Below are 16,383 nucleotides of genomic sequence, written 5' to 3'. Positions count from 1 at the left end.
GTGTGTGCAGCTCTGCGTTGGCCGAGGACTCCACAGAGCACTATGCAAAATACTTATGGCGTCCTATCGAAATTCCATTATAGGATCCCACAAACGGCACTGCAGGGATACAAAACATTTTAGCTAATGGTAGTCCAGTAAAACAAGCTATTCTTTGCCTTGTCAAGGGGTCAATAACTCCCAGCATGCGTGTCAAGAGTGGCATGTGAGCCAATTTTCATTGGCATGTGAGGTGAGAGCTCAGCCCTAACTTCTCATCAGTGCAGCCGGAAGCTTGCCCAAAAGCCATGCTGCCTGCAGATTAGCAAAAGACCAACTAACGCTATAGATTACCAGTAAACTGCTGCATCTGAATTTATTTAAGAAGGCTGTTGCAAGTAGGACTATTAGTGACTTTAAAAAGTATCGCAAGCATTGGGACTGTACATAGGAGTCAAAGGGTCAAATTTAGGCATTCCACTGCTGAAAGATTGCTGACCCCCAGTCTGTACTGATGTATATACAATCCTATACTCTAAAGTTTAGCCCACTGCCATAGGTATGATCTGGTTTTGTAAAGATGTTAGAGAGGGCAAGTGTCCAGTCCTGTGAGATGTTGAGTGGGTTCAGCTCCTATTGTATAAATGAGAATTCAGAATACTCAGCTCCTCACAGAATCACACCCTTAATGTACAACAGATAATCACAAAATTGCCATGTTCTTTTACTTGGGTATTTGGTTGGTTGGTTTGTTTTATTTTAATTAACATATTAGTAATAATGCTGTCATTCTTTCAATGTGAGTTTCCTTTAGTGTTTCTTTCCATGGTGTGTGCTAAATTGCAGGGAGTCACACTTACAGCAGCCATCGGTGGTGCAGACATGCCTGTGGTTATCACTGTATTGAACAGCTATTCTGGATGGGCTTTGTGTGCAGAAGGATTCCTTCTTGACAACAACCTGATGACAATTGTTGGTGCCTTGATCGGGTCTTCTGGAGCGATTCTCTCTTACATCATGTGTGTGGTAAGAAGGCAATGTACATACTTGGACCGACATGCTGACTTTGCAGAAACAATTCTAGCACTTCTGCAGTGGGCACATTTTAAAAGGAGAAGTGTAGAAGACTGGATGGCCCAAGGGATCAAGTGTCAGTTTATATCCAGTTCAAACTGGTCATCGTAAATAATCAAAAGTTAGCATTGGTCTGATGACTATTTGGGGGAAATGTACCCATTGACACTGTTCAGTGGGAATGGCCAAGTAAGCTGAGTGCAGATAGGTTGATTCAAGCTAAGCAATTGCCATAGCTAGAACTGTGTATTTGCAGGTGACTTACTTACCAAGTGTAGACATAGGCTCAGTCCAGTTCCTAGTAGCCTCATAAATCACTGCCATGGCTAGCAGTGACTGGCATTCATGTTGCCTGGATACTAAATTACCTCTCAGAGTTAGATGTGTCCCTTCCAGGTCAGATTGATGGGACCGTAGTGTGGGGAAGCTTGCACTGCTGTCACCTGATCTGTACATGTTCACTGAATGAACAGTCTCTAGCACTGTCAGTCCATCATCTAGCCTTACTTTCAAACATGAAAGAAGTAGTAGTATAGTTTGCTTTGTAAGCCCAGCAGTGTCAGTCAGCATTTTGACAAGGACCAAACAATCTGCAATGAAAAATCTCACCCAGTGACTGGCTTTGAGGAAACATACTATTTTCTAATGGACATAAGGTGGGGAGTTGTTTAAACAAATCAGTGCCTTTGTTTCCCCAGAGAAAAATGTTAGAGTGGCTTTGAGAGAAGAAAAATGGTTAGAGCATGACTGAAAGCAAACATTTCTCAAAGGCACATCTGAAAAATCTTTGTTCAGAATGTATGGGTTATATGCCAAGTGGGATACTATAGCTTTCCAAACAGAATATTGAACTGTTGAACCATTGCTGAATCATTTTCAATGTCTTGTTAAAGTATACTTTAATGAGCTGAACAATACTGCAGCTTGGCTTTCCAGACAAACTACATGAGGATTCCCATCAAATGAACTGCTTATTTTGGGGTTCTCTGAGTGTAATTAGAACTGTTGCTTTTAACCAATGAACTCATTTAATATCTTCCCACTTAGGCTATGAATAGGTCTTTACCAAATGTGATTTTGGGTGGATTTGGTACATCTTCTACGGGTGGAGGGAAACCTATGGAAATTGTCGGAACACACACTGAAGTTGGAATTGACCAAGCTATTGAAATGATAAAGGAAGCCAACTCTATTATCATTACTCCTGGTAAGAGTTCAGATATCTCCAAACAAATATTTAATAAATGTCTTGTCACGATTATTCTGGTTACTTGCACAACCTTCTCAGAACTGTGACTCTGAACCATTGATAATTACTCACAGGAAATGGTTTCCCGAACAGTTTTGCACCCACCTTGGATTAGCTCTATATAGGTAGCATTTCTCTAGTTTGTCTAAGTGAAGAGAATGCAAGATAGTATCAAAAGCTTTACCAAACTCAAGATATACTAGGTGTACCATTTCCTGCAGCCACAGTGCTTGTTACTCTGTCAAAGAAAGCTATCTGTTTTGTTTGATGAAATTTGTTCTTGACAAATTCATGTTGTTACTTATTACCTTATTATTTTCCTGATGTTTGCAAATTGATTAATGATTTGTGCCATTCAGCAATCAATTTGCAAACATCTGGAAGATGATAAGCTGATAAATAACAGTCAGCATCGGAGGGATAGCCATGTTAGTCTGTATCCACAAAAACAATGAGAAGTCCTGTGGCAACTTATGGACTAACAGATTTTTGGAGCATAAGCTTCTGTGTGCAAAGACCCACTTTGTCAGATGCATGTCAGCATGGAATTGTGAAGAACAAATCTTGCCAAACCAACCCGAGAACTTTCTTTGACAGGGTAACAAGCCTTGTGGCTAGAGGAGACATGGTATATCTTGACATTGGTAAAGCTTTTAATTCTGGCTTGCACAACCTTCTCATAAACAAACTAGGGAAATGCAATTTAGACACAGCTAATATAAAGTGGGTGCAAAACTGGTTGGAAAACCTTTCCCAGTAAGTAGTTATCAATAATTCACAGTCTTGCTGGAAGGGCATAATAAGTGGGGTCCCACAGGAATCATTTCTGAGTTCAGTTCTGTTCAACATCTTCATAAATTGTTTTGATAATGGCATAGAGAGTACACTTCTAAAGTTTGTGGACGATATCAAGTTGGGAAGGGTTGCATGTGCTTTTGAGGGTAGAATTCAAATTAAAAATGATCAGGACAAACTAGAAAATGGCCTGAAATAAAAATGGTGAAATTCAGTAAGTACAAATACAAAGTATTCTGTTTAAGAAGGAACAATTGGTTTGCACACATATAAAATGGGAAATGACTACCGAGGAAGGAGTACTACAGAAAGGGATCTGGAGGTCATGGTGGACCACAAGCTAATTGAATGTAACACTGTCGCAGAAGGAACAAATATCTTTCTGGGATGTATTAGCAGGGGTGTTGCAAGCAAGACATGAGAAGTAATTTTTCCGCTCTACTCTGCACTGATTTAGCCTCAGCTGGAGTATTGTGTCTAGTTCTGATCCCCACATTTCAGGAAAGATGTGGACATATGGAAAAAGTTCAGAGAAGTGCAGCAAAAGTAATTAAAGGTCTTGAAAGTATGACTTATGAGGCAAGATTGTAAAAACTGGGCTTATTTAGTCTGGAAAAGAGAATATTGAGAGGAGACACAATAACCATTTTCAAGTACGTAAAAGTTTGTTACAAGGAGTGGGGAGAAAAACTTGCCCTCTTACCCTCTGAGGATAGGACAAGAACAAATGGGCTTAAATTGCAGCAAAAGAGGTTTAGGTTGGATATTAGGAAAAACTTCATAACTCTCAGGATGGTTGAGCACTGGAATAAATTGCTTAGGGAAGTTATAGAGTCTCCGTCACAAACCCCTCTCAAGGATGGTCTAGAGCAGGGGTGGGCAATAATTTCACGGAGGGGCCACTCCATGGATTTTGGTACTGGTCACAGGCTGGCTCTGGGGCTCCCCAGAAGGGGCAGGGCCTCAGGGAAAAGGGATGGGGCTGTAGGACTACAGAGGGAGTCAAACACAGTGTATGAGTGTGAAAGAGAAACACTGTGTGGGAGGCAGACTTTGTAACACAGAATGAGTATGTGCTGCAGTGTCTATGTGACGGTGATAGTGTGAGTGTGGCACAGACTAGGTATGTGTGACAGTGACACAGAATGTGTGTGATGGCTGCTGCTGGTTAAATTTCAAAGAGAAGCCACCCTCTGTCTCTTTAAGGTAAACCGGATTGCTCTGTTGTCTCCTCCCTCCCCTGCTCTGCACTCCTGAGTGAGTCGCTTACCATCTGTGCTTCAAGCTGGAGCAGCTTGACTGCGTGTCCCCTTTCTCAATCTCTGCTCTCTGGGGATGGGATACAGGTGCAGGGGAACACCCTGACTTCAGCACTGCCTCTCCCTTCCATCCTCTGCCCCCTGCACAGCTAGCAAGAGAATCCTAGGAGCAGCTTGGCTGCAGATGGAACAAAGCTGGGGGATGGGCAGCGGAATGCATGCTGCTGGCTGTAAGTGTGCATTCTCTGCTAATCGGCTTGGTGGGCTGAATGCAGCCCCCACATGAGATTTTGTTCACCCCTGGTCTAGGTAATGCTTAGTCCTGCCATCAGAGCAGGGCACTGTACTAGACGACCACTCAGGGTTCCTTCCAGTCTTACAATTCTATGATCCTGTTTAGTTAGTTAAAGGAATGAGCAGAAATTATGACTGATAAAATATCTATGAAAGAATAAGGAAGTCTATTTAGAAAGTTAAAGATTTGTGTGGAGATTTAAAAATTGACATTTACATATTGAAAAAAAATTGATAAACAAGGAGAATCAAACAAGAAGATAGTAGAAACTACATGTCATTGGTATTAAAAAGGCCCAGGCTGATTTGTAATAAGGTACCAAATATATTACAGGGACATTTATTAAAAAAAGACTCATATTGCCCTCAGCTGTGCAGGGACAGAGGCCTGATTTCTCCAGTTTTACACCATTTTCACTGCTTTGAAGTCTCATAGATTCATAAAATCTGAATAATGCAGGCCACAGAATCTCATCCATTCGCTCCCGAAGTCAGTGGATTTACTCCTGATTTACGATATTAGAAGTGAGAATCAGCCCCACCTCTTATAAGTGCACTCTTAATAACAAGTGCTTCACTTTACAAAATATAAGCGCCAGAAGGCTCTGAAAGGTGTCTTGTCTATTCTCACATGAAGAAATAGTGATGTGGCAGAATACCTCAAAGGCAGACAAAACTGGGGATACAAATCTTGTGTGTAAAAATAGAATTAGAATTTTCCTGAATTAGATTTTGCACTTTCTGGGTGATACTATTATAATGGCACTGGTATTGAGGGATTTTTAGTTACTTGTTGCTTCAAGGATTTTTATTTTTTCCCAAATACTTAGAAAAGTAATTTCTAGCTACTAAATTCCTTTCATTTCATTTCCAGATTTTGCTCAAGTTAAGCTCTCTTTGAATTCAATGGAGGCCAGATCTTAATTCAGTTCAAATTTGCAACACTCAATCAATCACACATACAAAAAAAAAATCAGTTGTTGACAAAGATATAGGCAACTTTTAATTCTGTGAGTAGTGTAACAATATGTGGTAAATGTTTTTGAGATCAGGACGCATTTTTCACCCATCTTATAGCTGCAGGATACCATGTCCAGTGATTTAAATATGCCAAATGAAATTCTTCTTTCATTGCAGTAAACCACAAAAAGTTAGTATGTTTCGTGAATGTGTATGAATAACAAACGGCCTTGGTCCCAAAAGTGTAGGGGAAAAAATGCTTAACTAAAATTGCTATTGCGTGTTGGCTTGCCTGCGGGCTTTGAATGTTTGTTATCACGCCAACCCTCTACTTGGCTGCTCAGCTGGAATCTGAGTTTGGGGGTTGGGCCCTGCCCCTGGCTCTCTGGGCTTTCAAGGTTAGAAATGTTGCATACACCTCGCTGTGTACTCAAGCAAACCCCTCTGACTGACCCAGGAGTGCAAATGGCTGGCTCCAGATGCAGCCCTTCTGAGCCAGATGGATGGTTCTTCTTGATGAGGGGCCTCTGTAATGAGAAGGGATAAAGTGGGATTGGGGGGAAGGAAAGGGACTGCCTGAGTGTTTCCCATCCAAATAATTATTCAAAGAATAACAGTAAAGGCCATTAGTTATTTTTTGCAACAATGTTTAAAAATTAGGCACTTGATGCTCATTGTCCTAAATATTTATTGTTGGTCAAGATGTTTATGTTCTCCCCAGGAGCTTAAAGAAATTTGTTTTATGGGATCTGGAGACTTTCTCTGGAACGTGATTATGAATTCTGATTAGAACTCTGTACAGTATTGAAAAGGGATCTCTTGTTTTTTTCTAATCAGAGTTTGGGATGTGGGTGATTTGAAAAATATCCCTCAATTGCCTGCTTTGGATTTATTGCTGCATAAACTATATGGTGATGATGATAAGTTTTTCTAATAATTCATGCAACACGTGCCTAGGGAAGATCATTACAGCTGTGGCCAATACCTCTTAGAGATGGCGGGTAAAGTCTTGGGCTTTGGTCAAGTAAGATTTTAAGCTACCTCTGGGTCCTCTCAGTCTTTTCCTAAGGCCACTAACTGTTGGGCAACAGCTCCCATGTGCTATTCTGCGAGCTGGGAATCAGCTTGTTTTTCATAACTCCTTATCCATGGCTTTTAACTCCTTTTGTCCTAGCCACATTTGCTACACATGGGAATCTTACACTAGTTTATCTTCTGGTTTATATCTGCTTTGTGTCAGTAGACAATAGATGTTGAACATTTGGTATAAGGTGTCTAGTTCTGATTCCAAGGACTGGAATCAGGAGATCTCAGGTCACTTCCTGTCTCTGCCACTCAGTTGCTGTGGGATCCTGAGCCAGAAGGTTAACCTTTCTGAGATTTTAATTTTTCCATGTGCAAAAGTGGGACTGGTGATCCCTATTTCCAGGAGGTGTTAGTAGGCCATATGTGTGGCTCATTCTAGACAGTGATTTTGTAAAATTGGCACTGGATGTCACAATACATATTATTTATTAGGCTTTGTATTAAAAAGTGATTGGTTTACAAGTTAAAAAGTATTTTTGCTTTAATGGCAATTGTACAAACTCAGCTTGGAAAACCAAAACTCCATCTTTCCCACACATCCCCACCTCTAATACAGATCCCTAACTGAATGTAACTGAGATGAATGCAGTGGCATAGATGTAGCTGTGGGCTACACTTACGTGAATTTAAAGTATCCTTTTGCAGATCAGTTTGACCTTTAACTCTGCATCAACTCCAACCAACAGGAAAAAGAAGTTTCTTGGTCCTGTGGGCAAAAACTGTTGTTCCTAAAATTCACAAATGCAGAAGATGGGCTGGTTAATGAGCACTATACAGTGGTTTTTGTGGGATGTTAAGCTTCATTTGTAGAAAACTGACATGTTTTTGATTGTTTAGGTTGGGGTCTTTGTGCAGCCAAGGCCCAGTATCCCATTGCTGATATGGTGAAAATGCTGAATGAACAAGGAAAAAAAGTCAGGTAAATCACAAAGAGCGGCTGGATCCTCAAAGCTGGTGTAAACTGATGTAGCGCTGTTGATTTTAAGAGAGCCCAGCTCTGATTTTAGTAGAGCTATGCTGATTTACACCAGCTCAGAATGTTATCAGCGAAACAGGCCAGGACCAATATTGTACTTACTGTTACTTACTGTACATTAAACATTAAAAGCGTGGATGAAACTCCCATAAGAAATTTTTAGTAACACTACATACCATGCCATACAATATTGCATGCTCAGTTTTCAAACTTGAGTGCCTTGGTTAAGGGCTTCAGTAGACACTTAAGTAAGTTCCCAAATGAACCAAGAGATATTTCTAAAAATGAGTTGTTTCTGACACAGCAAATATGGGTGAGATTTTCAAAAATATCTAAGTAAATTAGAAATTCCATGGTGGGTGGGAGAGGATCTCTGCCCACATTAAGTAGGAAAACATTTGTGCTGGAAGTCTGCTAGCAGTAAATGGAGCATGAATATAATCTCAGCATGGACAGGGCTCAGGTTTGCTGGAGCATTCAGTTGGGAAGTCCAGGCCTATGAATATTTGAGTAGCTTCTAGAATTCATACATTCATTTTCTTACTGTTTGACAAGAATATTAAGTGTTCACATTCTTGTGTCAAATTCTTGGAAAAGTTATTCTTCCCAGGAGTGTTTTGTTTTTTTTTTGCAAGTGCATATGAAGCCTGTGTATCAATAAGCCATCTCTGCATTAGAAAATGGAATGAATATGTTTAAAGTGTTATTTCCTTTGTCTTTGGCTCTATCCACATTCTGGTGCAGTATATGCACACATTCTATATGACACACAGCTGCCATGTGTAATTCAGGTCTGTTCTACACGCAGGGGGAAGATCAAATTAAGACATGCAACTCCAGCTAAGTTTGTTATGTAGCTGGAGTTGACGTACCTTCATTCACACTTTTGCACCGTGTCCACTGTGGGAGGTTGTCAGGAGCAAAAAGTCTCATCAATTTCCTTTACTCCTCATGAGGAGCAGGAGTACCAGTGCTGACAGAAGTGCCCTCTGCTTTTGATTTTGTGCATTCCTACGAGAGACACTAAATCAAACTCAGGAAGATTGACCACAGCAGTGTTCATCTTCCACTGAGTGTAACCCTTAGATTCCAGGGTGTGTTTCTAGTGTTAAATGAACTCATCAAACACTATGCCATGACTACATAGTTAATTTTTAACCAACAGGGGTACCCAATGTGAAAGGAGTTCTTTACATATTTCAGTTCCCCCCCCTTCTGGCACTGATTACAAGCATATACATTAATTGCTATTTCTCAAGTAGCAGTTTCATGACCAGTATTTTATAGCTCGCTCTCTCTCTTTCTCTGCATCTGGTTCAGGAATATGAAGCATTGGAACTGGACTGCTTCCACGTGTGTAGTGCTGTTGACATTTATCAGTCAGCATTTATTAGTTCAGCATGATTTGGTTTCTTTGCTTTCTTGGTTTCCAGATTTGGCATCCATCCTGTAGCAGGCCGTATGCCAGGACAACTGAATGTACTATTGGCAGAGGCTGGTGTACCTTATGACGTGGTACTAGAAATGGATGAAATAAATGAAGATTTCCCAGGTAAGGGATGAAAAGTGATGGCTTAGATTCAAACCATTCTTAATATTTTAACTTCATGTTCTGCTTTTAGTTAGCCCAAATAATTATAATTTTATTCCCAGGCAGGGTTTTGGTAGGTAGAAGAGTAGACAGAATGATTTTTAAAGACCAGAATCAACACTAGATAAGACCAAAGGTTTGTCTGACTCAGAAGAGCCAAACTATGTCTGACATTATTTAATAGCTAATCATAAGAGCCACTAGTGTTTTGCTGTAGAGTGAGCAAAACTGATGACTTTTTTTGTCAAATATTGGTCTGTATAGTGTCAGTGATAAGGGTGTCAGAAACAGCAACAGTGTGATATTCTGAATATTGGACAAACAGATGCATGTTGGGAGTTTAAAGTCAGTTTCTCTTCTTTGGTCAATGGTAGTTGTAGCATTTTTGATTTTTCTGGGAGAAGGGCTCAGGCAAAAATCAGTCCCTTTGAGAGATACAGAAGGTTCATAAATAACAGAAAGTTTGGTTCTGTAGAGCAGGGCATGTAGCTGAGTGACTTAGATGGAAGAGTAGCCTGAGTCCAGGGACAGAAGCTTTGCATAAATACTTCTGAGACCCAGCAGCTAAAGAGTGGACAGTGTTTCAGAGAAGAGGGACTTCAGACAAACTTGAAAAGATTAGGTCCAATTTTTTTGAGATCTCTGATTAATTCCTAGTGGATGGAAACTGAGATGTCTGAGATGTCATTCTCCTTTCTTCTCCCTGCCCTCCTTCCTTCCTTTTCCTCCCTTAACATATTCTTTTGCTGTGGGCTCCAAGGTTTAAGTTTTGCTTAGACTGTAGCAGGCTTATGCCTATCAGTGATCTCCATAACATCTACCTGAAGTGTTTGGTGGAGTCGTACATCAAAGAGCTTTGCCAGAGCTGCAAGAACTTTCAGCCCTGCACTAGAAAGAGAGGGATATTCACCTCAGGGCTGTCCTGGTGGTGTCCACCCTATGCCTGGCTTCTGAGCCTTCTGTGCATGCTGCACTGAGCACTTCAGCCTCTGTGCACAACACACTGACAGCTCCTGCCTCCTCCCAGCATCATTTGCCATCACCACCATCAAAGAAGAAGGCTAAAAAGTGATTATTGACTCCAACCAAGAAGGTCCAGGAGTTATCCAAGAGCGGCCCTGAGCCAGCTCACCAGCCTTCTCCAGAGCAACATGAGCGTGCCTCCACAAATGGGGTCCTTTAGCCCTCTTACAGGTCTGGCACTGACTCCTGGGGGTGGGATGGGTTCCACAACCCTGCCCGCACTATTGTCATCCCAAGCCTGGGCACACAGAGAGATATCTGTGGTGCCATGGGACCAGGCTAAGGCTCTCTTAGAGGGCAAGCCTGCAGATAAGACCCTTCAGGGGTGGAGGGAGTGGCGCTGATTGCTAGACAAGAAATGTTCATCTCCTCTGTGTAGAGAATCCCAAGGCAGGTGCCAGTCATGTCATCGGTCACCCAGACTCTCCTCATAGTCTCCTAGACACTATACTCTGACATGGGGCTCACACTTGAGACACTCTGACCCACACCATTCAACCCTCTCACCAATCTGTTTCTAGTTGTCAGTCTCAGTCACCAGCATGATGGGTGCACCTCGCCTGTCAGGCCTTTTTGCATCAACTGAAAGACTTGAGTCTTGTGCTGTGAAAGCTCATGGCCCCTGCTTTCAAATCTATGGCTTCTTGCTCCCTTCTGCTTTTCTCCTGGATGGTCTCCTTGGTCACTATAACTTTGACCTGACGAGCATCTGAGATCAGAGAACTCATATCAGAACTATTTTATATGGTTTTCTGAAAGAGCAAAGTCCAAATATATTTGCACCTGGTTTTTCTGCTCAAAGTCATTTCCCAGTTGCATACTGGCCAGGCATTTACTTATCGGTCCTCTGTCCAGAGCCTCACACATCAGATGAGAAGCACAGGTTGCATACTGTGAACATCAGATGGGTGCTGACTTTCCATATTGCTAGAATACAGCTGTTGCATAAGTCAATGGAATTGTTTGTTGCTGTCATGGACAGAATGAAGGGCTGCCCAGTGTCAGCTCAGAGAATTTCATCTTGGAGTTTAATGTGTATCCACTACTGCTATGAGCAAGCAATCATTATGGCTCATGCCACTAGAGCACAGTCATCTTTGGTAGCTTTCCTGGCACAGGTGCCAATCCAAGAAGTTTCTTGGGCCTCTGCCTGATCATCCATTCTTATGTTTATGTTTCACTACCCACTGACCCAGCAGGCTTGAGATAATGCTGGCCTTGGCAGAGCTGTGCTGCAGGCTTCAGTGATGGTGAAAACAGAGCCAACAAACATCTTGTTTGCAAGTGACCTAGAATGGAATCAACATGAGCAAGTACCTGTAGAAGAAAAAAATGTTATCTACCGTTCAGCATTGTTGTTTTTCAAGATGTGTTGTGCATGTCCGTTCCATTACCCACCCTCTTGCTCCTCTGTTGGGGTTATCAGTAAGAAGAAACTGAGAGGACAGGGTCCAGCAGCATCTGATATACTGCATCATGTGCACAGCACTCTAGAGTGGGCCACAACCAGCCCTATCGGTATCGCTAAGGAAAAATCTCTGATGGCGGTGCACATGGGCAGTTGCACACCTCAGATTAAATTTGCATGCATAAAACTTCTCAAAGAACAACAGTTGCAAAAGCTACGCAACCTTTTTATTCCCGACAAGCATTCTACTTACTTCATCAGTATTTGGGGATAAGAGGAGATCACCACTGTCAGCTACTCAAAGTAGACTTTGTAAAATCACCATCAAGTAATGTTTTATGACTGAAAAAATCATGGATCACAGGGTTAGACACACTAGGACCTCTGTGCATGTTTTTTTTTAAAAAAAAAACAAAAAAACGATGTCACTTCCATGAATTAGCAGTTTATCCCTGTCAAACTGCTGCTCCAGCAATACTTCAAGGTAAACTACTCCAGGCAGTCGAGAAAAAAAGCGGTAGCAGAAGGCGATAGTGGAGTTATACATGGGGAGATGGAAAGGAAGGGAAAGAATATTTTCAAAATTAGAGCCTTACGTTGTACAGAAATGAAAAAGAATTTGAGCTACAAAACCATCATGGAATTCTATGGTCACATAAATCACTTCACATGCAAAAGGAACATTTCTCTAATTTTAACTGCTCCTTACCATGATAACCACAATAAGACAAAAAGCCTAGATGCAAAAAGAATAAGTATCATAAATATAACTGTCATATCCAATAGTCTATCCCACAATTGATTGATCTTGAAATGTGACCAATGCCATTGGTGTTATATTCAACATCCCATGTGTGACCAAAGAGTATGACATTTGTCCAAACACTGCTGTTATTGTCCAGTACAACTAGGGTTACTTATAAAGCAATTATTGCCATCAGAATTAACCCTCCCTTGATTTGTTACAATAGCTTATTCAATAGAGAGCTATAGAAACAGTAGCTTTTTGTTGAAAATATGTCTTTAAGAGCCCACTTGTGCAAAACTCCATCTGGCTTCTGTGTTGCACAGACCTCCAAATCTGTTTGCCAAGCCAGATGATTTTTTTTTCTGAATCAAGACTTTATTAAATGTATAGTAGGGAAACCAACCGTCAGAAGGCCAAATTCTGAGCTCACTTATACTAGTACAAATCTAGAATAGTTTCTTTGCCATTAGTGTTGTAACATTGGGCTTATTGTGTCTGGGCCATAACCCAGCACTTTTCAGAAATGATTTACTAATCAAGGGATCGGTTTTGCCATCTTAATGCCAGTGGACTCAACTGGACTCTTTGCAGTGTCAGGCCCTGTTTCTACAGTGGCTGCATATCAGCAGAGGTTTGCTCACATGCAGCAATGAGCGCCTTATTACTAGTCATAATAGAGGTTGTAGAATTGGGCCTCAGGTGAATGGTGCTGAAATAAAATATGCCACAATACAATGAAAATATTTCTTAGGGTCCACATATGTACTTTATTTGGTGACTTCACACACACCTTGCAGCACATTAAGCCTTAGGCATATTGACTCTCATGGTATCTCATATAGAGAATGTGCAGAATGGTTATAATCGTTTTCATTAGCTCCTACATCCGCTGAGATCTGATTCTGGCTTTGGCACAAATGGATGGGTCTAACTTACTTTCATTTAGAATAAACAGCAAACTATCAACATTTAAAGTGTCCATTTGTGTGTTTTGGTGACGCTCTGATAAAGAAAAGGCAGCTTCAAGTTCCAAAACATTTCTAACAATTTCTGTTCTGCCTCAGAAACGGATTTGGCTCTGGTTATTGGTGCAAATGACACAGTAAACTCTGCAGCCCAGGAAGATCCTAATTCTATTATTGCTGGCATGCCTGTGTTGGAGGTCTGGAAGGCTAAGCAGGTACTTAAAAACAATCAAAATTGACTGGAGTCTGCACAGTATATGTTTATGGATTGTATCTCTGTTTCTCAGGAGAAAGATCTACTTGCACATCGCGTGCGAGGATTATGCACATAGATGCAGCTAATTGTATACAGCAGATACACAACAAGGGCCCAATTCTGCAACAATTTGGATATAGAATTCTCAATCGCTCCTATTTGTTCAGAGATGCTCTGTCCTGCTCTCACTGAAGCCAATGGGAGGTTTGTCACTGGCTTTAAAAGGAGCAGGGTTGGCTCCCAGATTAGACAGCATTTCAAAAGCATTTCCTTATAATGAATGTTACTTTTAAAATTTAAAGTGAGCCAAAATACACTTGATTAGGAATTTCCCAATCTTCATTCAAACAGCTGTGTTTCACAGTGCTCCCCAAGAAGCTCAAAATATAAATTCAGGGTAGGTAAAATAGCAACGCACATCTAACACATTAGCAAGGAAAAATAATCAGTTTTGCAATTTTACTTTTAATTCATTGCCTAAATATAATCAGTTCTCTGTATGATAGATTAGCTAACTTATTTTAATTGAAACCACATGTCTGGAAAGTTCTGTGGCTGTTTAAAGCCATAAAACTTGCACCAGTGTCGACATTAGCATGTAAAATATTTTGAGATTATACAGAAATCTGTGAGATGGGAGGTATGGTGAAGATGATGATGACTACACTAAATCAGAGACATACAGATCTCAGAATTAAAAGCAACCTCTTAAAACCCAACAAAATGTGAAGACATCTGTGGAAAATTGGGATCTCTGTGTTACCAAGAGATGTCAAGCTTGTTTTCTTATGTTTGAGTTCGAGAATATTCCAATACGCGGTGTTCTTACACAATAAATATTTAATTCTGATCACAGATTGGTATGTTAGGATATTTACAAGACATTTGGCATTGTCTGTGTTCAGGTAGCATTAAGATGCAGTAAATAATTGCATACAACAAGCAATTGAAACATTATGCACCAAGAAACAAAAATGTCAGTAACATCTCTGTGTATCAAAGCATTGTTTTTGCTAGGTTTAATTAGATGAATTATAGAAAATATATGTATGACTGTATTGTGCATCTCTCACATTGAATAATGCACACTACATATCTGGCAACAGAATTTGGCTCTTATCCAGAAAATTAGAAGTGTATCAGATATCACATTACATCATAGTTTATGCTGTGATCATGTAAGATCTCATAAGCGAAATTGGTGTGGTCAGCACTTGGGTAAGATAACTAACAGAAGTGAAACCCATCTGCTGTAGAATAGGTAGTTTAGTGTAGCACTATTCCCAGTCAGTCTGTTGAATCCAATGCTTAGTTCAGGGAGCACTGTCATGCTGGAGGAACTGCTTGAGATTTTGCAATCTGACTAGGGGATTTAGCTACCCTGTTTGGTCAAATTTAATGTCAGTTGGAATTACATGGCTAAAACCTTTAGTTAGCTTTGTAAATCTCAACCAGTGTGCTTTGGCAGTTATGTGGAAACTGAGGTCATAACTACTTACAGTCATTAAAAGACCCAGAGGAAATTAGCATAAAGTAGGCACATTAAAATGTCTTGGTCAGATGCCGATTTGGGTAATTCCATTTTGCCTACCTAATTTCCCCTGCACTTCCAAGTGTATACAGAACTCTTGATTTGCTTCTCTTAGCTGTTCTTTAGTATTTTGGTGTGTGCTAAACACCCACTGCCTTCCACCCACAGGTGGCTGCAGAGATGGGTGAGGCGATCCTTTTTCAGTTCATTTATTAATTTAAGCTCCTACCCCTCCCCCAACACAAAAATCCTTCAGGACCGAAGAGGGAACATAAATGTGAGGTCTGAGAATAGCTAGATATTTCACTAAAAGACATACATGCAAAAAATTTATATAAAATGTATGCTAGTATTACTGGGGTGCAATTTTGCTCGAGTACATGCATCCAAGATTTGAGATTTCATAATCTATGTAACATGTTATTTTAACAACTAAACTACATCCCCAATAAGCAGATAATACATGGGGTTTTTTTATTGTATTTGTTTCTTTCATGCTGTTGTTTTTCCCACCCCCAGGTCATCGTGATGAAGCGTACACTGGGTGTTGGGTATGCTGCAGTAGACAATCCCATTTTTTACAAACCTAATACTTCAATGCTGCTTGGAGATGCAAAGAAGACATGTGATGCTTTACAAGGCAAGATTAGGGAACTGTATTATACTCATTAACATTGAAGTTCAGAACTGTAAAAGAGTACTAGAAATAATTTATATATTTCAGTAAATAGTTTGGAGGCATATCCAGCACCTTATTTACATGCAACCCTTTCAAAAATATAAGAGTATCCAAACACAAAGCAACTCTTCAACTGATCAGTGATATATGTGTCTCAGTACACACAAATGTAAGTCTCTGTATTTAATAATAAATAAAAAAACTCTTTTGCTCTATTGATGTTGCAAATTAATTATTTCTCTAATCTTGCAGCCACAGAGATAGTATTTTGATTTGCTCTCTTTCTCCTCTTTATGCTCAATGAGACAGAGAAACTATTGCAGAAATCTTTGGTTTAGCCTGCTACTGATGAACAGATCCTTGGTGTAAATCAATACTCCGTAATAGTATAAATGTGAACCTTACTATAGCACTAGGAAGCTTTACATATTTGCTTTATTTATAAACAACATCACCCTATAGAGGAAGTATTTACTGCTTCTTTACATAGGGCTCATCCAAGGCTGAGAT

At 40.4% G+C, this 16,383-nt stretch overlaps 1 protein-coding gene across 2 annotated transcripts in view; it reads left to right on the top strand.

Annotated features, from left to right (window-relative positions):
* LOC142019926 (NAD(P) transhydrogenase, mitochondrial-like) overlaps positions 1-16,088 on the top strand; it is a 72,524-nt gene extending 56,436 nt beyond the window's left edge. For both annotated transcript variants that reach the window (XM_075007350.1, XM_075007349.1), the window contains 6 exons: positions 826-1,005; positions 2,101-2,260; positions 7,534-7,615; positions 9,106-9,224; positions 13,507-13,622; positions 15,714-16,088. In XM_075007350.1, the coding sequence (XP_074863451.1) occupies positions 826-1,005; positions 2,101-2,260; positions 7,534-7,615; positions 9,106-9,224; positions 13,507-13,622; positions 15,714-15,866 (810 nt within the window). In that variant the 3' untranslated portion in view covers positions 15,867-16,088. The remainder of the gene's footprint in view (positions 1-825; positions 1,006-2,100; positions 2,261-7,533; positions 7,616-9,105; positions 9,225-13,506; positions 13,623-15,713) is intronic.
* Positions 16,089-16,383: the final 295 nt, after the last annotated feature.

The sequence above is a fragment of the Carettochelys insculpta genome, chromosome 12 (assembly GCF_033958435.1).
Source record: "Carettochelys insculpta isolate YL-2023 chromosome 12, ASM3395843v1, whole genome shotgun sequence".
NCBI lineage: Eukaryota > Metazoa > Chordata > Testudines > Carettochelyidae > Carettochelys > Carettochelys insculpta.
This window is presented reverse-complemented; position numbering and strand designations above follow the sequence as displayed.